The sequence below is a fragment of the Palaemon carinicauda genome, chromosome 16, assembly GCF_036898095.1.
Source record: "Palaemon carinicauda isolate YSFRI2023 chromosome 16, ASM3689809v2, whole genome shotgun sequence".
Lineage (NCBI taxonomy): Eukaryota > Metazoa > Arthropoda > Malacostraca > Decapoda > Palaemonidae > Palaemon > Palaemon carinicauda.
This window is the reverse complement of record NC_090740.1, coordinates 64,122,313-64,146,032: the sequence shown is the minus strand read 5'-3', so window position 1 is coordinate 64,146,032 and position 23,720 is coordinate 64,122,313. Positions and strand designations below refer to the sequence as shown.

General features: G+C 35.2%; 1 protein-coding gene across 7 annotated transcripts in view; it reads right to left on the bottom strand.

Moving 5' to 3' along the window:
• LOC137655750 (microtubule-associated protein futsch-like) overlaps window positions 1-23,720 on the bottom strand; it is a 268,584-nt gene that overhangs the window by 64,318 nt on the left and 180,546 nt on the right. For all 7 annotated transcript variants that reach the window (XM_068389814.1, XM_068389819.1, XM_068389818.1 and 4 more), the window contains 2 exons: window positions 17,856-18,179; window positions 11,968-12,018 (listed from right to left, as the gene is read on the bottom strand). In XM_068389814.1, coding sequence (XP_068245915.1) covers window positions 11,968-12,018; window positions 17,856-18,179 — 375 coding nt within the window. The remainder of the gene's footprint in view (window positions 1-11,967; window positions 12,019-17,855; window positions 18,180-23,720) is intronic.

Sequence of the window (23,720 nt, the reverse complement as noted above, 5' to 3'; positions counted from 1 at the left end):
CTCTCTCTCTCTCTCTCTCTCTCTCTCTCTCTCTCACAAATTAAATCTTTGGTGTTTCACAAAGTTCAGTTTTCTTAAAAATCAAGCATGATTCAATTTTCCTTACTTCTCCAATCTCGCACCATCTCTTTCATATCGAACGTTCCAGCGGTAACCTAACTGTTCGGTGACTTTAAAAACTGCCTTAGGACTTTCTTCTTCTTTTACCTTTGCCAAATGGTTCCATAATTGAGGTGGGTACAAGTTGACTTATAACTGCAGCTAAGAAAAGTATTTTGGATATGGAATGGACAATTATCTTTTTGTAACAGTTTAGAATTATCGTAAATTACCATACTGTTAATAGCGACTCTGCTATGTTATATATATATATATATATGTATATATATATATATATATATATATATATATATATATATATATATATATATACTGTATGTATATATATATATATATATATATATATATATATATATATATATATACACACACATATATATATATATATATATATATATATATATATATATATATATATTATTATATATTATATATACATATAATATAATATATATATATACATATATATATATATATATATATATATATATATATATATATATATATATATATATATATAAATATATACAGGTATAACATATATATATATATATATATATATATATATATATATATATATATATATATATATATATATATTACATACATATATATATATATATATATATATATATATATATATATATATATACACATACACCAGGTGTTACTAAGATCACACTTGATGAAATAAATTGAAATCTGCAATACTTGCAATTTTCTTTGCATATAAAAGGATTTGTTTGAATAATCCATGTCTTACACAGTACTCAAATTATCAAAACTTTTTTACATACATTTCTTTCTACTAAGTTATTGGATTTCACAAATTTCTTTGCACATGAGAAATTGATCGTATGATTGTGATCTCTAAAATGAAAACGGTAATGCAATGCTCCTTCATGAAAATCATACTATCAATTCTTATTCTTTTTTGCCAGCCATCCCTACATTAAGGGGTAGGTTGCATCACGGATGGTATATGATTTGACAGAGGGTTTTTACAATCGCATGCCCTTGCAAGTCATCAACCACAGTTATTGGTGGCGAACCTACCCTTTAACTAAATGGTCCTGCAAGGCATAAGTTATTTACACTTGGCTAGCCTTATGCTAAAAAGCAAGAGTTCAAAGCAGCAGCTGTCATTCAAGTCGTTTCCTTCGACACACAGGACACACGGTGGTTGTATTCTTAGACCCCCTTCAGCAAGGCAAAAAATCATATTATATAATGGTCATGTGAAAGCAAACTGGCCCATTCCAATAACTTATTAGAAAGAAATATTAGAAGTCCATCTTAATTCAAGAACGTCCGATAATAACTTTAATATAAAGCAACGAATGAACAAGCTCAATGAACTTAAATGCAAAGAGATCTGCAAGCTTCAAAAATTTTCATGCTTTTTAAAGAGGCGTGACCTCAACATCTTGTTTCTATCTTAGATATTAAATGCCCCTTATTAAATGTGAGTGTGATATTGATGTTCTTGATCTGTACTGCCATACATATGTATGTATATTTATATATGCATATACTTTACTGTGAAATACTATGCAGGTTTGTATGTATAAGTTATTGGAATGTAAAATAAATAAATATATATATGTGTATATATATATATATAATATATATATATATATATATATATATATATATATATATATATATATATATATATATATATATATATACATGTCTAAAGTGTATAAGAGTGCATTATACAGTATATATACATATGAATGCAAGTATGTATATAGCTATGAGGGCATCCATGTACAGTAATATCTCAACAAAAGTGTCCCAACAAACGAGAAATCTGAGATACGACGAAAGTTTCGAGCAAATTTTTGCCCCGAGATAAGAGACAAATTTGAGATACGAGAATACGAGACGGTTCCCTATGCGACCGCTAGATGTCAGAGTGTGCGAGAGGCTGCTCACAAGGACAGCATTGCTCGCTCTTTCCCATCGGATCTCCGTCACCTAAAGTTATCTAATTTTTTACGTGTCTTTTGCGTTAATCAGTACAGAATTAAGTGAATAAGCAATGGGTCCAAAGCAAGCGAGTACAAACAAGGGTAGTGAAAAGAAAAAGCGTATGATGACAATCGAGATAAAGCATGAAATAATTGAAAAACATGAGTGGTGTACAAGTGAAGAGCTGGCTCGCCAATTTGACAGGAGTACATCAACAATATGTACCATCCTCAAGCAGAAGGATGCTATAAAGAAGGAAATCAGAGACATGTTAGCAAAGTGGTAAGAGTTTTTTGATTTTATGGAGAAAAAAAAAGGCACCCGGACAAGTTGGTGTGTGGTGGTCGTGCGTTAGCCTTTTGTGACGACACTTGTGAATGTCATTTTTGTAACATTTTGAAGGGGAGACAAAAACAAACATCCCTAGATAGGTTCCTTTTAACCCTGGATAGGTACGGTGGGTCGTACTCGACCCCGAGCGTCAAAAAAAAAAGAGGTTTTTCTCACGTGACTCACCCCCGTGACTGAATTTGTGGGTGATCGACCTGCAGGAGGTGTCTCCCCTACACGCTCTAGTAGTGTCCAGATGTGCATTGCTGTAGCTGTACTCCTTCCCCGATTTCTGAGACGCGTCGGGGTCGAGCGCGACCGAGTTTCCCCTTCTAAGGTAATTTGCATAATTATCAAAGTTATTACGCATTATGAAATTGTCGTAGAATGGTGCAACTTGTATAGGTTATCAGTTGTGGAAAGTCTTGGTGGATTGTTTGGCTACCATGTGCATGATTTTTTTTTTAGTTAAAATGTCGTTCATCACCACGAGGACCATTTTACCGCGAGTGCCCCTTTTTCTTTTTTTTTCATTTTTTTGCCAAGTCATTTTTCCGTAAGATATTGCCAAATAGTGTCGTAAAACTTTTGCTTGTTTAGTGTTGGAAAGTGTGTCTAGATGATCTGGCTACCCATGCGTGACTTTGTTTTTGTCAGATACGACGTAGTTATTGGTATATTGGGTATTTAACTGCGGTTGCCAATTTCTGTTTTTTTTCAATATTTGTAAAAAATTTTACGTAGTAAGGAATTGCCGTATATTATTCATTTTTTTTTCATGTTTATGTGTTAGAAAGTGTGCCTTGATGGTTGGGCTAACACGTGCATGTCTTTTTTTTTATCTGAGATTCCGTATATTAGAATGTTGGGCATTTTACCGCGAGTGCCTCTTTTTCATTTTTTTTTCATTTTTTTGCCAAGTCATTTTTCCGTAAGATATTGCCAAATAGTGTCGTAAAACTTTTGCTTTTTTAGTGTTGGAAAGTGTGTCTAGATGATCTGGTTACCCATGCGTGACTTTGTTTTTGTCAGATACGACGTAGTTATTGGTATATTGGGTATTTAACTGCGGTTGCCAATTTCTGTTTTTTTTCAATATTTGTAAAAATTTACTACGTAGTAAGGAATTGCCGTATATTATTGATTTTTTTTTCATGTTTATGTGTTAGAAAGTGTGCCTTGATGGTTGGGCTAACACGTGCATGTCTTTTTTTTTATCTGAGATGCCGTATATTAGAATGTTGGGCATTTTTCCGCGAGTGCCCCTTTTTATTTGTTTTGCATTTATTTCCTTAGTCATGTTACCGTAAGGAATTGGCAAGTAGTGTCGCAAAACTTATATTTTTATAGTGTTGGAAAGTGTTTCTAGATGATCTGGCTACCCATGCCTATTTTTTTTTTAGCCAGATATGGCGTATATATAAGTATGTGTTCGATTTTCCTGTGATTGCCATTTTTTCGTTTTTTCCCATTTCTTTCAAAATTACTACGTACTAAGGAACTATCACAGAGTAATGATTCATTTATATGTTTATTTGTCGGAAAATGTGCCTTGATGGTTTGCCTAGCACGTGGCTGAAATTTTTTTTTCTGAAATGCCGTATATTAGAATGGCCATTTTTCCGCGAGTGCCCCTTTTTATTTGTTTTGCATTTTTTTGCTTAGTCATGTTACCGTAAGGAATTGGCAAGTAGTGTCGCAAAACTTATAATTTTATAGTGTTGGAAAGTGTTTCTAGATGATCTGGCTACCCATGCCTATCTTTTTTTTTAGCCAGATATGGCGTATATATAGATATGTGTTCGATTTTCCTGTGATTGCCATTTTTTCATTTTTTCCCATTTCTTTCAAAATTACTACGTACTAAGGAACTATCACAGAGTAATGATTCATTTAGATGTTTATTTGTCGGAAAATGTGCCTTGATGGTTTGCCTAGCACGTGGCTGAATTTTTTTTTTCTGAAATGTCGTATATTAGAATGTTAGCCATTTTTCCGCGAGTGCCCATTTTTATTTGTTTTGCATTTTTTTGCTTAGTCATGTTACCGTAAGGAATTGGCAAGTAGTGTCGCAAAACTTATATTTTTATAGTGTTGGAAAGTGTTTCTAGATGATCTGGCTACCCATGCCTATCTTTTTTTTTAGCCAGATATGGCGTATATATAGGTATGTGTTCGATTTTCCGGTGATTGCCATTTTTTCGTTTTTTCCCATTTCTTTCAAAATTACTACGTACTAAGGAACTATCACAGAGTAATGATTCCTCTAGATGTTTATTTGTCGGAAAATTTTGTTTACTTCTTTTTTGATTGAATATCATCAAATTTTTTTAGCTAAAATATTATATTGTTTCACATTTTTGTTTTTTTTTTCGATTTTATTTCCCTTCAAAAAATTTTTTTTGGGTCAGAATTTTAATTTTATAGTCGTAAAATAATCGACAATTATCCAGCAACCCACCATACAATTTTTATGCATATCCAATAATAATTAGATTAGTAAATAACACCTTGAAATTGACATACCCTTCCTACATTTCAAGTGGCAGATTAGGGAGTCTGAGTCAGTGTGGTTGGCGGCCATTTTGTGGACATATCCGAAGCGTAAGTTGCCCTATCTATATATATTCTTGTTCCCTATAGAATTTGTGATATTTTGGTATATTTTTACCTGCATAAATATCATATTATATATTAAATATATGTATTTTTTTACGAAATTTCTAAGTACTCAAAAAATAACCTTTAGATATGGCCCCTGATATAAATGTAATTTACAAAATAATGAAGATTTTTTTACATATTTCTATTTTAGGATAACATATGTTTATTCCCTAAAAAAATTAGCCACTTCCTATTTCATTTGGGTACCCAAAAAAATTCATGAAATTTGGACAAATTTTTTTGGCCAAAAAAAGTTACCCTTTTTTTCTCATTTCAGATCTTCACCTCCATGGGTCTGACTTCATCCAAAATACATCAAGATGTGTCCTAAACATTCAAGAATCAATTCCTAAAAGGATTTGTGTATATATGTATAAACTTTTTTTTTATGAATTTTTATGTCAGGTCTTTTTTTTTTTTCTACTTAATTTTTTAAAATATTTATAATAAATAGTTTTTCTGCAGATGAGTAGTATTTATCTTTACAGTTGTTTTAAGCATTCATTAAAGTTTTTTTTGGCAAAAGAAAAAAAGAGGTTACTGCAAAAACTGATTTTTCAAGAATTATTTTTGGCGTCGGGGTCGTTCGCGTCCGAGTATACCCTTAAAGGGGTGTCCGAGGAGCGTACCTATCCAGGGTTAAAAATCCCAGGCAAAAAGTGAAGGTGAATGCGAGTCAAAAACCAAGGCAAAAAGAGCCAAGCCGGAAGAAGAAATATAAAAAAAGGAAAATGAAAACAAAATTAGAATTAAGTTCAGTGCAACGTAAGAGTAACGTTTATTTTTAAGTGTGTGTACAGTAAACTAATTCCAATTAAGTTAAATTTAAAGTTTAAGTTATGTTACGTAGTGTTACAAAAGTGTAGAGTACCTAACGTGTTGCCGTCAAGTCTCTCTCCCTCCTCCTCTGCACACACAGCCGTTAGCCGCTACCGTCTGTCTCGAAGTTAAGAACTCCATAATAACATAACATTTTATTGCATGTCATAACCTGTACAGAAGTATTTGTTATTTTGTGAGCGTGGGTTGTGAATTAGAACAATTAAAAACATGTTTTTCCACTGAAATATACTGTTATTAAGTGTTTTTTCAGAGGGTGGGAATCAATTGATTTTTTTTAGTTATTTTATATGGGAAAAATTGATCCGAGATACGAGCGAATTGTCATACAAGCTCGGGTCCCGGAATTCATTAAGCTCGTATCTCAAGGTATTACTGTATATGTGAAGATACAAGTATACATGTATGTACAGTATATGCACTTGTATGTACTGTACATGGATAGGGAAAATTATCTACAAATCCTCTCCTTATTATAAAGGATTTCTGGAAACAGCTAAACATTCCATCTTCCCTTAGAGTCGTCGCAAAAACATCATCATCTCCTTCTACAACACATATTGACAAAAATGGCCTCAAATTGACGCAAAGGGCCTCAATTAATTGACGCGAAGGGCCTCAATTAATTGACGCGAAGGGCCTCAATTAATTGACGCGAAGGGCCTCAAGTTGATGCAAGGGGCCTCAAATGATGAAAAGGGCCTCAATTGATGCAAAGGGCCTCAATTGATGCAAAGGGCCTCAAATCGATGCGAAGGGCCTCAATTAATTGACGCGAAGGGCCTCAATTAATTGACGCGAAGGGCCTCAAATTGACGCGAAGGGCCTCAAATTGACGCGAAGGGCCTCAAATTGACGCGAAGGGCCTCAAGTTGATGCAAGGGGCCTCAAATGATGAAAAGGGCCTCAATTGATGCAAAGGGCCTCAATTGATGCAAAGGGCCTCAAATTGACGCGAAGGGCCTCAATTAATTGACGCGAAGGGCCTCAATTAATTGACGCGAAGGGCCTCAAATTGACGCGAAGGGCCTCAAATTGACGCGAAGGGCCTTAAATTGACGCGAAGGGCCTCAAGTTGATGCAAGGGGCCTCAAATGATGAAAACGGCCTCAATTGATGCAAAGGGCCTCAATTAATTGACGCGAAGGGCCTCAATTAATTGACGCGAAGGGCCTCAAATTGACGCGAAGGGCCTTAAATTGACGCGAAGGGCCTTAAATTGACGCGAAGGGCCTCAAGTTGATGCAAGGGGCCTCAAATGATGCAAGGGGCCTCAAATGATGAAAAGGGCCTCAATTGATGCAAAGGGCCTCAATTGATGCAAAGGGCCTCAATTGACGCAAAGGGCCTCAATTAATTGACGCGAAGGGCCTCAATTAATTGACGCGAAGGGCCTCAAATTGACGCGAAGGTCCTTAAATTGACGCGAAGGGCCTCAAGTTGATGCAAGGGGCCTCAAATGATGAAAAGGGCCTCAATTGATGCAAAGGGCCTCAATTAATTGACGCGAAGGGCCTCAATTAATTGACGCGAAGGGCCTCAAATTGACGCGAAGGGACTCAAATTGACGCGAAGGGCCTTAAATTGACGCGAAGGGCCTCAAGTTGATGCAAGGGGCCTCAAATCATGAAAAGGGCCTCAATTGATGCAAAGGGCCTCAAATTGACGCAAAGGGCCTCAAATTGATGCAAAGTGCTCCAAAATTCACGCATAGGGCCTCAAATTCAACTCAAATTGACACAAAGGGCCTCAATTGACGCAAAGGGCCACAAATTGACGCAAAGGGCCACAAATTGACGCAAAGGGCCTCAAATTGCCGCAAAGGGCCTCAATTGACGCAAAAAGCCTCAAATTGACGCAAAGGGCCTCAATTGACGCAATGGGCCTCAATTCACGCAAAGTGCCTCAATTCACGCAAAGTGCCTCAACTTGACGCAAAGGGCCTCAAATTGACGCAATGTGCCTCAAATTGAAGCAAAAAGGGCCTCAATTGACGCAAAGGGCCTCAATTGACGCAAAGGGCCTCATTGACGCAAAGGGCCTCAATTGACGCAAAGGGCCTAATCTGACGGAAAGGGCCTCAAATTGACACAAAGGGCCTCATTTGACGCAAAGGGCCTCAAATTGATGCAAAGTGCCTCAAATTAGCGCAAAGGGACTCAATCGACGCAACCTCAATTGACGCAAAGGGCCTCAAATTGAAGCAAAAAGGGCCTCAATTGACGCAAAGGACCTCATTGACGGAAAGGGCCTCAATTGACGCAAAGGGCCTAAACTGACGCAAAGGGCCTAAACTGACGCAAAGGGCCTAAACTGACGGAAAGGGCCTCAAATTGACACAAAGGGCCTCATTTGACGCAAAGGGCCTCAAATTGATGCAAAGTGCCTCAAATTAACGCAAAGGGACTCAATCGACGCAAAGGGCCTCAAATTGACGCAAAGGGCCTCATTTGACGCAAAGGGCCTCAAATTGATGCAAAGTGCCTCAAATTGACGCAAAGGGACTCAATCGACGCAAAGGCTTCAACTGACGCAAAGGGGGGGGGGGGGCCTCCTTTCTGGCCACGGAGATGGTGCTTTACAGTTATGTACCCTCTATTGTTGGAATGGCCGAGGAAGTTGTCTTAAAATTTCAATCTTTTCAGATACTGTAACAAGTTTCAACATCAGTTCACTCAACTAAATATTCTCATCATTTAACTTGATGGGCCTTATCCACAGTATTTTAAGCCCCTTCTTCTAACTGGATGGAACCTATCCACTGTATTCTTAGAGCCCCATTAACTTTCTAAGTCCTCTGGACTATCTGTCTTAGGTTCCTAAAGACAGACCATCAATAGCTTGTAACAAAGACTTTGGATTAGTTATTTTTAATGATATAAATTGAGGAATGTTTGTCACAAGTATGTTTGGATAGTTTTTAAAAGTTTTCTATCATTTATGAAAAAAATTGTATATTGATGCTTTAAATTATGGCCCAAGTTTTATACATTACTCAAGTATCTAGGATTAAACTTAACTATTTTGGGTATTACTAAGGATGTATTTTAGTTTATTTTACTCTTGAAAACAAAAACGGTTGCTAGAACGAATTATTAGAATCCAAATGTAATGTTACATTTCAAAAGATACAGCCCAAACTTTTGGGAGATCTTTCTTTCAATTACCTCACAGCTAAAGAGCTTTTCATTTTAGCATTAGCATCAGTTAAACTCAGTAATTGACCACAAAAATTTTTCTGAGTATATATGATGATGATTTTCTCTATATCAACCATAACAGCTAATAATTATTTCAAGACTAAACGTTAGCCTAAAGTTTCTCATATTCCCTTTCTGAAGAGGAAAGGTGGAGATATGACAAGAGGACAATTTATTTGTCTTGTGAGAGCTGTATAGTTTTACTTGGACAAGATTGAAATATTAGAGCAAAAATTTCCAATTTTTTTGTGGGTTCAGGGTGATGCTTCTCTTTTAAATCTGTTTCAATGCTGACATCTAACCTAAATTCTAAATTACCCCATCTTACTTCCTTGTAAAACACCTCCCCTTCTAGCTAAATAATCCATTTAGTTAATCTGGTTGTTGGTGGTAACTACTGGGACGAGTATATAATAGGTCTTATCAAAATTCCATTAATTTCTATGAAATTTCCTGATCTTTATATAGCTGACTTCGTTCTGATGGAGGTGGGTTAGTAAAGGAGTGATTGGAGAGTAACAATCTAGATTAATAAGTGTTATCAATTACCACACTCAAAAAAATCTCTAAACTTTTAAAACTATGTATTCCTGTGTTTCTCATTGAAAAAATTGATAGAATATTTTGACGAAGAACATCTGAATGAATTAAAAATAAATTCTAATTTTATGCTACATCACCCAGTTACCACAGCACCCTATATTCAACATTTCTTTCTAGAATGAAAAACAGGTTTCTTTTCGATAGACTTTTGCAAAAACTGACTTGGTATTCCACTAAGCTTGTCTCTCAAAGTTCCTTTAATGCTGGCGAATATCCTAATTTTAGAATTATTTTGTTTCCTTTCCATGTAAAATGTGTCCCCCCCTACAGTATTGAAGACATTAAACCAGCTAATATTACAAAGGAAGTGAAATATATAACAAATCAAAGATCACAAACAATACAGCTGGAAGAAAAATTATTGTAATTTGGATAAACAAATAAACAAGAAACTGATAGCTGGCTAGTGTTTAGAGGGTATAATTTGCAAAGATAAAAAGTTGTTGGTGATCTTTAAGTCATGCCAGAAATGAGTGGTACAGTAACATTGTGAAGTGTTTAAAGTCAGCACTGAATGGTTGATAGCTTCAATAGGAGGTCTGGCATACAGAGATTTGTGAGGAACATCAATTTCCCTTGACAGATTTTGAGCGCAATCAAGTTCGAGTGAAGAAAAAACTCAGGAAAGAGAAACAGAAAAAAATCCCACATTTTAATATTTCTAGTTTTATTAGAATAGGACTCTATATCCAAACAATAACATCCCCTCTAACACTTTCTCAAAGGTCCTTGAATTTAAATTTATTTCATCTGGTTATTATTTTAGTATCTGCATTACAAAAAAAAAAAAGGAGGTGAAAATTATCAACTCTATTAATGCCTGATATCATTGATATTCCATATAAAGCATGACGAGAATGGATTACAGTCAACTTTGTTCTCCATGTATTTGGTATTCTCAAATTTCATAACTGCAAAAAGTTGCCAAACACACGAGTCAAAACGAGAAATTGACATTTAGAAACCGCCAAATAGAGCTTAATGTTAAAAAGTGCAGGAAAAAACAAGAAATTTTGCATTAGAAATCAGACAATAATACTGTACACTGTACAGTACAGTATAAAAAAAATCCCCAAAGAACACAAGGTACAAAGAGGTGTCTGTCTCACCACACGTAACGATATAGAGATGTTACTCTCATTCTTAAACCCAGCTTTATTAAATGTACTAATGCATAGTTAACATAGTCATTTATTTCAAGTAAAATATAATTAATTTAGTTAAAATATGAAAAAGTTGGGGACTAGGGGGTCCAAATTAGACATTCCATGTATTCTTACTGTGTAGGAAAATTTAATTTGGTATGCGAAAATTTGGCATACGCGGCCGTGGTTATTAACTAATTAATCACGGATAACTTGAGTTGACTGTACTGTACTTAACTTTCTTTTATTTCTTTCGGGTAAAAGTTTAAAATCACAAATTCAGTTTTTGTATTAAGTCCTACCGTCTGGAACCAATCAACAATGTATACCACAGTGCTACTGTAGATCTAATTATGAATATCCAAGGAATTATCCTTCCACAACATTATAACGAAATAAAATCAAATAAGAATTTTGTTTATCTTAAAAACCTCCTCTCTATGCTACTTCTAGATTACAGCATGTAATGACAAAAATCCAATCTCTTAACTTTCATGAATTAATTTCTCCTTGATGTCTCGGCATCTAACTTTTCTCTCTCAAAAAAAAAAAAAACTTTGATAAAATGCAAAAAAAATCACTATTCGCAACCTCAATCACTTTAAAACATAATTTAGAGATTATATTTGTATGAGATAAAATTTTTCCCTGACTGATAACCTCTTCCTTGTCTTTGAAGGCCTTTCATGAGCTTTCTCATAGTCTATAAATGCCATACATAGCGCTTTGTTATATATAGACGATTGTTAATATCATAGAACAGCTGATGAGAAATAAAAGTAGCAATGTTGCCTCTATTGTGTCTCAAGAGAAATTTAGTGTACTAGACTATGTCATTAATATTTTCCAAGAAAAAATCTACAAGTGCAATGTGTGATAGTTTTGACCGTAATCTGTTTTGAAAAAAAAAATTGGTTTGTTAATTAAAATACAATATTGAGCAAAAACGAAAACGTCGAATACAAATAAACACATAATATCCTTTAAAGCTGACTCGGCCATTTCCATGCATTTCATTCTCTCCAATCACAACCAACTAGAAAAAAAAGTGTAAAACAAGATCTCATTATGGAAATATAGACACTTACCTGTCTCTTCTCTACCCCTATTCCACTGCCGATCTTGTCCATACGAGTTATCTAAAAAGGAAAAGGAACAATTAATAATTCCCCGAAGATACTGTATACACAAGGAAATAATATTAATGATAACATTTGGAGGCAACTTTATAGCATCTAACAAAATCCTTGGCAATATGCAGGCATCAATATCATAAAAATTAAGGCACCAAAGGAATAAAATAACAATGTAAAAACTAAAGAACCTGAGTAATACAATGGTTACCAGTTAAGGGGAACAACTCTGCCCCATCAAACGTTATTTAGTGGTCATTTCAAATTTAATCTTTTTCGGCTTCTAAACTGATTTTCCTCATTTAAAAAGCATTGTAAAGATAATTATATTGGGCAAGTTCTTACAGAACAGGTTTTTTATCAATCTTCATTTATTTAAACATTGGTAATAATAGGGATGATTGCCATTTTTAATATATAAATTTTGATAATTTTGCAAATCCCTTCTATAAATGTTTAGAAAATAACATTTCCTATCTTTTCACACATGAATGGTAAATACTCGTCCATAAACAAAATAGATTTTATTTTTCTCTAAAAAATTCATGTTTTGAGATATAGGCCGTCAAAGTTTTTAAGGAATAATCTGGTTAACTTTATTAGAATTAGTTTGGGGCTTTAGGGGTATTTATAACTCACCTCATCATGGGGAAATTATATTTTATGACTATTTACTATAAGCAGTGATGAGCACCAACCCTCAAATTCAGAAATACATACACTATACTGTATGTACCAAATGCCTGTACTGGTTGCAAACGAGGAGGAGAAGCTTGGCCAATAATTGAAAGAATTTGGATAGGTATGTGAGGGAAGGAAGTTAAGAGTATGTGGGTAAGAGTAAGGTTATGAGATGTACAAGAAGGGAAGGTGGTGCGAGGTTGAACGATATGTTGAAGGGAGAGTTACTTGAGAAGGTCGATCAGTTAAAGTACTTAGGGTCTGTTGTTGCAGAAAATGGTGGAGTGGAAGCAGATGTACGTCAGAGAGTGAATGAGAGATGCAAAGTGTTGGGGGCAGTGAAGGAGTGGTAAAGAATAGAGGGTTGGGAATGAATGTAAAGAGAATTCTGTAAGAGAAAGTGATTGTACCAACTGTGATGTATGGATCGGAGTTGTGGGGAATGAAAGTGACGGAGAGACGGAAATTGAATGTGTTTGAGATGAAGTGTCTGAGGAGTATGGCTGGTGTATTTCGAGTAGATAGGGTTAGGAACGAAGTAGTGAGGGTGAGAACGGGAGTAAGAAATGAGTTAGCAGCTAGAGTAGATATGAATGAGTTGAGGTGGTTTGGCCATGTTGAGAGAATGGAAAATGGCTGTCTGCTAAAGAAGGTGATGAATGCAAGAGTTGATGGGAGAAGTACAAGAGGAAGGCCTAGGTTTGGGTGGATGGATGGAGTGAAGGAAGCTCTGGGTGATAGGAGGATAGATGTGAGAGAGGCAAGAGAGCGTACTAGAAATAGGAATGAATGGCGAGCGATTGTAACGCAGTTCCGGTAGGCCCTGCTGCTTCCTCCAGTGCCTTGGATGACCATGGAGGTTGCAGCAGTAGGGGAGTCAGCATTATGAAGCTTCATCGGTGGTGGATAATGTGGGAGGTTGGGCAGTGGCACCCTAGCAGTACCATGCTGAGAGTATGTGATGTGATGTCCATAGGGCATACTGGTAAGTTTAGAATAATAAAAGACAAAGGACAAAGAAATGGAAAGCCCACAAAAAGGGTGGAAAAAAAGGACAGACGAAGACTAAGACCTGATTAGAGTTCAGACATACAGTGTTAAGAAAAAAGAAAAATTAAAAAAAAAAGTAATTCCACATTCCTGTAAAGAGAATATGTGACATAAAAAAAGTTGCTTATAAATGATGATAATTTTTTCCTGAATATTTGCTTGCCTGCTTGAAGGCTATCAAAACTGGCAGACAGCACATTCTCCCTTCCATGCCTTTTATCAAAGGCATTCTTTTCCCACAAACTACTCTCCATATCCTTCACCTGATCTCGCCACTGAATTCTCTGCCTCCCTCATGATCTTCCTCCACCTATCAGGTTCCTCCCAAGCCCTCCACATCCCTCCATAGTCAACACGACACCATCTCAGTTGTTGACACTGTTAACATCTCTGTAATCTTTACTACACCTGCCATTCTTCTCATTTCATAATTTTCCTGTCTTTCAATCATTAATATTCCAATAATCCACCTCAGGATTCTCATCTCTGTTCTATCAAGCTTTACATCATTTTTTCGTCTTAAAGCCCAAGTTTCTGATCCATACATTAACACTGGTCTTATTACTGTGTTTTAGATCTTGACTTTCACCTTGATCAGTATTTTCTTATCAAATACCACTCCTGGTACCTCCTTCCACTTCCCCCAGGCTGTTGTTACCCTATTCTCAACTTCAATCTCACATCCTCCCTCCTGACTTATTGTAGATCCCAAGTACCTAAATTGTTCCACCTGTTTTATTACCGAGCCTCTACCTTCATGCATGGCTATCACGTCCCTACCTTGCTTACTGCTTACCATAGCTTCAGACTTATCCACATTTACTCTCAAGCCATTCCTTTCCTATTGTAAGTCTCTTGCCCCTCTAGACCCCTTCTCTATAAGTCTTCCTCATCTTCAGTGGTAATCACCAAATCATCTGCATATAGAAATTCGCACAACTCTCTATTTCCGATCTCTTCACTAGCACATCCAAGACCACCATATATAAAAACAGGCTTAATACTGACCCCTGATAGCTGTTATTACTTTTGTCCTTGTTCTTTTGTACATCACTTCTACCATTTTAACCTACTTCTCCAGGACTTTCCTCTTCCTCAAGCACAAAAACATCACTACTCTTGGTATTCTATCATAAGTATTCTCCAAATCTACAAAAGCGCAGAAGGGCTTCTGGTTTCCATCTAACTGCCTTACTATAAAGATGGCACCCATAGTCCCTCTTCCCCTCATAAATCCATACTGCTGTTTCTCAATCTTTACAATCTCTCATCTAGTACCCTCTCAAAAACTTTGATTAATTCCCATGTAGTTAGCACATTCCATGTCACCTTTCTGCTAAAATATAGACGACATTAGACTCCCCTCCCAGTCTTTAGTCATTATTTCCTCTTCCCATATAGCTCTCAATAAATCCACCAACCATTATCTCCTCTCTGTAGGTAGACCTTGACCATTTCAATTTGAGACTGATGAACCTGGTGCTCCACCAATTTTCATTTTACTCAATGACCGCTTCACTTATATATTACGAAACTCCATCACTGGCCCCTCCACCCTTTGTGTTTCTCCCAGCAACACTAGCTCATTTTCAGTATTCAATAGTTGTTCAAAATATTCTCTCCATCTACTTTTAATGTCTTTATCCCCATGCAACATACTTCTATCTCTATCCATGATGTTTGCCAGTTGGCTGCAAAATCCTGACTTTACCTTTTCTTCAAGTTTGAAATCTTATAGATATCCTTTTCTATTAATATTAATGTCATTATTAATGATACTCTCAACAGCCATATAATCATTATGCAGTATACAGTACACTAGGAGAGGTGAAAAGGAAGGCGATCAAGCTGAGAACAAGATTGGCGCACAATGCGGAAATCCTTATCGAGCAGACCACTTGAAAGTCTGCTAAAAATCCAAATTTTATTTTTAGTATACATGGAATATAGAAAAAACAATGACAAAATCTCTGATGATAGTGGCCTGACTTTGAAACGAGAGAAGCATGAAGTGTCAGAGACGATAACTAAAGCCAAAAGCATAAAATTTGCTTGGGAAAATACACAGAAGAGATTATATTATATCCTAGCCCGTCTTGCTGATGAACGGCTACTTGGTACATAATTATCATCATTATTACAAGCTAAGCTATAACTCTAGTTGGAAAAGCAGGATGCTAGAAGCCCAAGGGCTCCAACAGGGAAAAATAGCAAAGGGAAGAGAAATAAGATAGAATAGTATGCCTATGTGTACCCTCAAGCAAGAGAACTCTAACCCAAGGCAGTGGAAAACCATGGTACAGAGGCTATGTCACTACCCTAGACTAGAGAACAATGGTTTAATTTTGGAGTGTCTTTCTCCTAGAAGAACTGCTTACCATAGCTAAAAGTGTCCCTTCTACCCTTACCAAGAGGAAAGTAGCTACTGAACTATTACAGTGCAGTAGTTAACCTCTTGAACAATGAAGAATTGTTTGGTAATCTCAGTGTTGTCAGGAGTATGAGGAAAGAGGAAAATAAGGAAACAATATGCCAGACTATTCTATCCTGTTCATAATACTAGGCAGGCAGTTAATTCTAACAGCCAGGCCTTCTCCATCATGAGGCTCAATACTACACAGTATTCTAGAAGTTTTATTTCAGCTGTTACCAAGTTGTGGAATGATCTTCCTAATTGGGTAGTTGAATCAGTAGAACTTCAAAAGTTCAAAGTGGGAGCAAATGTTTTTATGTTGACCAGGCTGACATGAGTCTTTTTATAGTTTATATATGACATATCTAATTTTGACGTTTAGTTTATATAGGACATATCTGTTTTGACGTTGTTACTTTTTTTAGAACGATTTATTATTAACTTGTTCTCATCATTTATTTAGTTCCTTATTTCCTTTCCTCACTGGGCTATTTTTCCCTATTGGAGCCCTTGGGCTTATAGCATCTTGCTTTTCCAACTAGGGTTGTAGCTTGGCTAGTAATAATAATAATAATAATAATAATAATTCAGTGTATGTGTAGGCAAAAGATAAATGAGCCGTAACGAGAGAAATGGATCCAATGTAGTACATGTAGCTTATGTATTTATTTGAGTTGCTATACTTTTGGATTTGAGAAAAGAGGCTCACCAATGCTTAGTACATAATCCTGAATTATAATAATTATATCCTTACAAGCTTCATGTACTCTTTAAGTATTTGCTCTCTACTAAACAGATATTTTTATCAACTAATGGTGTCTGGCTATCTCAATCTCATCCATACTGCCACGACTTTCTTATTGCTCGCTCAACTATGCTTCACTATCCAGTGTCTCTCTAAAATTATAGAAATGCTTCACCTCTTCTAAGACCTTTCCATCTATCATAACAGGGTTTTCAATCCTTCTAACTTCGCCCATTTTTGCTTCTTATAAATTTTGGGCATTAAAATCTATTACTATATTTAAATTTTGGGCATTAAAATCTATTACTGTATTTCATTTAAATATTTCAAATTCAGAGCAAGTGCTGAGGAAAATGGATGCTGAAACCCCATACACTCATATATAATAGTCTATGCAATCAAAGACAGTTAACTAAACAATATTTTCAGAGAAAAATTTGCTACATAATTTTAGAGCCATGTTCTGTACATTCACTTCTGGATAAAAATTAAAAATTTCCTTATAAAAGAAAAGTCACTTTAAAAGTGACTTCTATCTATACATCAATAAAATAATACATGTAATAGAATAAAAATGCTAAGAAATATCATACAACTTTTAGTGTATAGAATAATCTTTTAAATGGTTTTCAATGAAACAAATAGCAGTAGAAATTACGAATAACACCAAAATAACAGTTTAATAGGTCCTAGCCGGGACCCTTCATCTTTATGATCAATGATGATTATTTGTTAAAAAGAGACCTCAAAATTTGAGACGGTTAGTAAAGTATAAAATAAATTATTTTGTAAAACAAAAATTTCCTATTTCAAAGGTAATTTACATCAGTCTCACACAACCAGTATCAAGATGCAAAAAAAACTTTCTCAGATAAAAGGCAAGATCATATATGAAACTAAATAAGCAGATTCAAATACAACTATTCTTTTCAAGGCAACCTTTAAATTACTTACTGGATGATGATGGGTGATCTTGGTAGCTTCTTGATGATGAACGATCTGAATAGCCTCCAGAAGGTGGACGATCATAGCTACGTGATGTGGAGCGATCTGAATAGTTTCGTGGATGATCCGAGTAGCCTCGTGATGACGTGCGATCCGGGAAGCCTCGTGATGACGTGCGATCCGGGTAGCCTCGTGATGACGTACGATCAGAGTAGCCTCGTGATGATTGTTGGTCTGAGTAGCTTCTTGATGGTGGGTTATCTGGGAAACTTTGAGGTCGATTTGCTAAAGAAGACAACAGGTTTCCGAGGCAATGGGTTTTGCGACGTTCGGCTGTTGGAGACATCAGAATATTTAAAACAATGAATATTATATTTGATAACATAACTGGCAGTTTTAATACAAAAATCTAGACAAAACCTAATCAAGATTAAAAAACCAAACGGTATTTCTTTACAAAATATATTTCATACGTTAAAATCTTTAATTCATTGGATCCCCCCTTTTGGCTGATGTGTTTGACAGTAATGAGAAATTTGATCTTCCTCATTCCCATTTAGTTTAGCTTTTCAATCTTGTGAAATTAAAGCACTCTTGATGGATCTTGATGCTTATGGAGGTGTAGACCGTAATCGGTTTTTTCCTTTATTTTTTTTTTTATAAAGACTGCAGATTTCTTATCAAATAGCTCCAAAGTTTTCTATTATTTTACACAAGTTAGTAAGAAGAGCTTTTAGCACTTGTTGGAGAATTGTTAATGTTACTCCACTATGTAAATGTGTTTGTGGTACCTCGAGTCCACCTGATTACCACCAATTTCCATATCTCCCATATTACTTGAAGTTTTTGAATGTCTTATGGCAAAACGTCTTAATAGGTTTGCTAAAGGTAATCTGTTCCCTAGTTTGCAATTTGGTTTTCATAATGGCCTTGGAGCATGTGATGCCCTTCTTAAAATCTCCAGTGCTGTACAGAAATCCCTTAATTGTGATAAAAAAGTTCATGTTTGGCCTTGATTTTAATGCTGCCTTTGACCGTGTTAATAATGAAGTCTTGTTTTCAAACTCAAACAGTTTGGAGTGGGTGGGTTGTTTCTTAGCATCATTATTGAATTTCTTAATAATAGGTCACAAAAAGATGATGTTGATGGGCACCATAGCGAGTATAGGAATGTGATATTTGGTGTTCCACAGGGTAGTGTTCCTGGCCCATTACTTTTCATACTACTGTATATACACATTACATGTGGTTTGGCCTAGAAAAAAAGCTTGTTTCATATGCAGATGATGCTAAACTCTGCATTGATTCCATCTCCTGAATGCAGATCTGGGGCTGCTGAATCCCTTATTAGAGATCTAGCTAATATTAGGGCATGATGCAAATTATGGAACATGACGTTGAATCCTAACAAAACAAAAAGGTATTACTGTAAGAAGGTCAAGGACAGTGGCTCCTTAACATCCGGATCTCAGCATAGATAATGTTTCTTTAACTTTGTATGACTCTTCTAAAACTTTGGGTGATTCTCAACAGCAAAATTAGCTTTTGAGATACACATTTGGTATGTGCCTTCTTCAATTGTTAAAAAAATTGGCTTATTGAGAAACTCTTGTAGGATTTTCAGTGATCAATCTATTCTGAAGAAGTGTTTTAATTCTTTCATTTTACCTTGTTTCGAGTATTGTTCTCCTGTCTGATCTTCAGCTGCTGATTCTCATCTTAATTTGTTGGACAGGAATTTACAGTCTATTAAATTTCTTATTCCTAATCTAGATATTAATCTCTGGCACCATTGTTCAATTAGTTCATTATAAATGTTGCAGAAGATTTTTTATAATTCTGACCATCCTTTACATTCAGACCTTCCCAGACAGTTCCATCCTCTTCTTAATACTAGGCATGCAGCTAATTCTAATAGTAAGGCCTTATCCATCATGAGGCTCAATACTACAGTGTATTCTAGAAGTTTTATTCCAGCTGTGACCAAGTTGAAGAATGATTTTCCTAATTGGGTAGTTGAATCGGTAGAACTTCAAAAGTTTAAACTTGCAGCAAATGCTTTTATGTTGAACAGGCTGACATTAAGAATTTCCATAGCTTGAATATAAAATATCTGTTTTGATGTTACTGTCTTAAAATATTTTATTTTAATTGTTTATTATTTCTCATATTGTTTATCTATTTCCTTTCCTCAATGGGCTATTTTTCACTGTTGAATACCTTGGGCTTATAGCATCTTGCTTTCCCAACTGGGGTTTTGGTTTAGCTAGTAACAACAATAGCAACACACATTTAATCATGTAGCTGGAAGTACCTATTTTGTTGCTAAACTTAACACATTAGAATTTTCTCAAATTACGTGAGTTCATTTTCTTTCTTAGATCTAGATAGATATTATTTCTCAGCTTTCTATGGTTGCTTGACTAACTTGTTTAAAGATATGAATAGTAATTTCACAAAATTTGTAGTTGAATCAACACAAGAGATAGATGGTAAAATTTCTACACACGACCACAAGGAAAACTAATAGAAAAGACCAAAACCTAATAATAAAAATATTGGAGATGAAGGTAATATCCAAGACATGAAAATGAATTAGCAGAACTATCAAAAACAAAATATAACTAAAAAGAAAGGAAGAACCATCAAATGGATGAAAAGAAGATTTGGAACAGGGACCCAACAGATTTGCTTTAAAGGATGAAACTAAAATATCAACAAAAGAAATGGAGTGATAAAAATGCCGAGAATTTCTATAAAATGTTATACAATAGTGATAACAAATAACCTTTGCCCATAGAAATAATGAAATACCTGAACTGGTGCCAAAAATAACAGTAAAAGAAGTTAATAAAGCATTAAAAGACATGAGAAGAGGCAAAGGAGAAGATGGCCTAACAATTGATTCAATAAGCGATGGAAGAGATTTCATAGTAGCAAAACACACGCTGAACTTTACACACAATGACAGCAAAAATGCTCTATACCTACGGCTTGGAAAAACTTTATCATTATACCAATTCCCAAAATGGGAGACACAAAAGACCTGAAACATTACTGCCAAATAAGATTACTCTCAGTAATATGTAACATATTTACAAAATTCATATCATTATTACTATTATTACTTGCTAAGCTACAATCCTAGTTGGAAAAGCAGGATGCAATAAACCCAGAGGCTCCAACAGGGAAAATAGCCCAGTGAGGAAGGAAACAAAGAAAAATAAAATATTTTAAGAACAACAAAACCAAAATAAATATTTCCTATATAAACTATAAAAACTTTAACAAACCAAGAGGAAGAGAAATAAGACAGGATAGTGTGCCCGAGTGTACCCTCAAGCAAGAGAACGCTAACCCAAGACAGTGGAAGACCGTGGTACAAAGGCTATGCCACTACCCAAGACTAGAGAACAATGGTTTGATTTTGGAGTGTCTTTCTCCTAGAAGAGCTGCTTACCATAGCTAAAGAGTTGCTTCTAACCTTACCAAGAGGGAAGTAGCCCCTGAACAATTAGAGGGCAGTGGTTAACCACTTGGATGAAGAAGAATTGTTTGGTAATCTGTATTGTCAGGTGTATGAGGACAGAGGAGAATGTGTAAAGAATATGCCAGACTATTCAGTGTATGTGTAAGCAAAGAAAAATGAGCCGTTACAGGAGAGAGGGATCCAATGTATTACTATCTGGCCAGTCAAAGGATCCAATAACACTCTAGCGGTATATATCTCAATGGGTGGCTGGTGCTCTGGCCAACCTACTAACTACTATTAGGCAGAATAGAAAGACAGCTAGACTTTTATCAACCAAGAGAGTAGGCAGGCTTTAGAAGGGGGTATTCTACAACTGACCATATCCCAGTAATTAACCAGCTAATGGAAAAATCAACAGTATGACAAACCACCATGTATGGCATTTATAGACTATGAGAAAGCTTTTTAACTGACAAAAATTCAGGAGTAACAAAAGCTGTTCAGAAACAAGGACTAGATAAATCTTATGTTAGAACACTTGAAGATATCTATACAGGAAGTACAGGAATCTTAAAGCTACGTAAATATAGTGAGAAAATTCCGATTAAGAAAAGAATTAGAGAGAGATCTCATCTCTCCTAAATTATTCAGTGTATCTAGAAGTTTTTCAAAATTTAGATTGGGAAAATCTAGGAATAAACATTAATGGGAAATAGCTTAATAGCTTCAGATTTACAGATGACATAGATCTATTTAGTGAATCATGGGAGGAATTGCAAAAGGTGATAGAAGATTTAAATAGAGAAAGCAGAATTGTAGGACTGAAATGAATACCAGTAAAACAAAGATAGTTTTCAATGAAAATGCAGAATCCCCACTTTTGTCTAAAATCTGACAATTTAACCTTCACAAAAGAACCCTGTGAACTGATGAACATGTAGACCCCTCAGTCTCCTTTTCAGTTTCACAATCAAATCAAATCTTGTAAAATTTGCTGGGTGTGATTTTATCCACCCGCTTTGCTATAACTTTATTCTTAGCCATATTTTTTTACCTTTTTCAAGATTCTTTTCAAATAATATTCAAATGTATCAGTACACACTTGATAACACTTTTTATTGATAAAAAATGCAATAGCATACCACAAACAATGTTCTATATCTGAAAAGCAAAATTATGTGAGCCCCCTCCAAAAATGTGCAAAACTTGATAACCCATGAGATGAACTGAATTCCTTATGGAGGTCTATGGTGCATACTCTACTGCTATATTTTTTTTTGTGTTTTCTATACGGTGGAGATCTACCAAGAAGATGCAAGTTTCCGTCTCCTTGGGATGTGTCATCATTGGAAATCTTCAAGGAAAAAATCTATCGACCCAGAAACTCGTCTTTTGATAACCAGAGGGTTAATGTACAGCAAATAAAGAAAAAAAAGGAAAAGTAACAAAAATCTTGTAAACAAGATAACATAAACTCTTGCATGTATCTTACTTTTATAAGTTCTCCCAGTTTGTAATTAATTGTAATGAGGATTCCCAGGTATCTGATATATTGTATTGTCATTCTTGTGAATATTTTCTAAATTCTGTCTAGGACCATACTTATTGGTCATAGTTTTTCTTGTTAGTGTTAGTATTGAAATTATTGGAGGTGTGACTACAACTATCTAAATGTTTTACTTAATTTTGTCCTTTTTTTAAACAATGTAAATTCTTGAATTATTTTGTCCACAAAATCCTATATACATACAGTATCGCTAAAGCTTGACCCAAACACACACATCATTGCTTACAAAGAATAATTTGAAAAGAAATCCATTTCTTTTACTCAACAAAATATGTAATGGGTTGACCACTGACCCTAAAAATAGCAAAAGGACCCTCATTACTGTTCTCCACCCAGTGAACATGACTTTATAAATAATTCTCTTGGTTTCGAGCATCCAATAACTCGTGTACGATCCACATTTTTTTCCTTTCTAAAAACCGTGGCAGCGAGCATAAAATAGATATATATATATAGAACAGAGGATTACTCAGCATTATAAAAGTTTGTTAAGCACAGAATCTAAAATGGAACTCCTAAATCTGAACATCGCTGTAAAATTACAGGCAATAGAGAAGGTCCTCAACTTACAAACATTGCTACAAACACAAGCTCAACTGAAGTCATAAACCTCTAATATTGTATCAAAGTTCATGATGGAATACTGTAATAAAACAATACTATATAATTTAATGCAGTAAGCAAAGCAACATTTCCAACATGAAACAGATCTATTTGTTAACGTTTTCAACTAAAAATTGTAGGCATGCGAGTAGGGTGAAGCCTACCAAGCCAAATTTAACAAAGTTTGAATTAGATACAGCTTCTTAGAACCAATTAAATTTGTAAGTTGCAG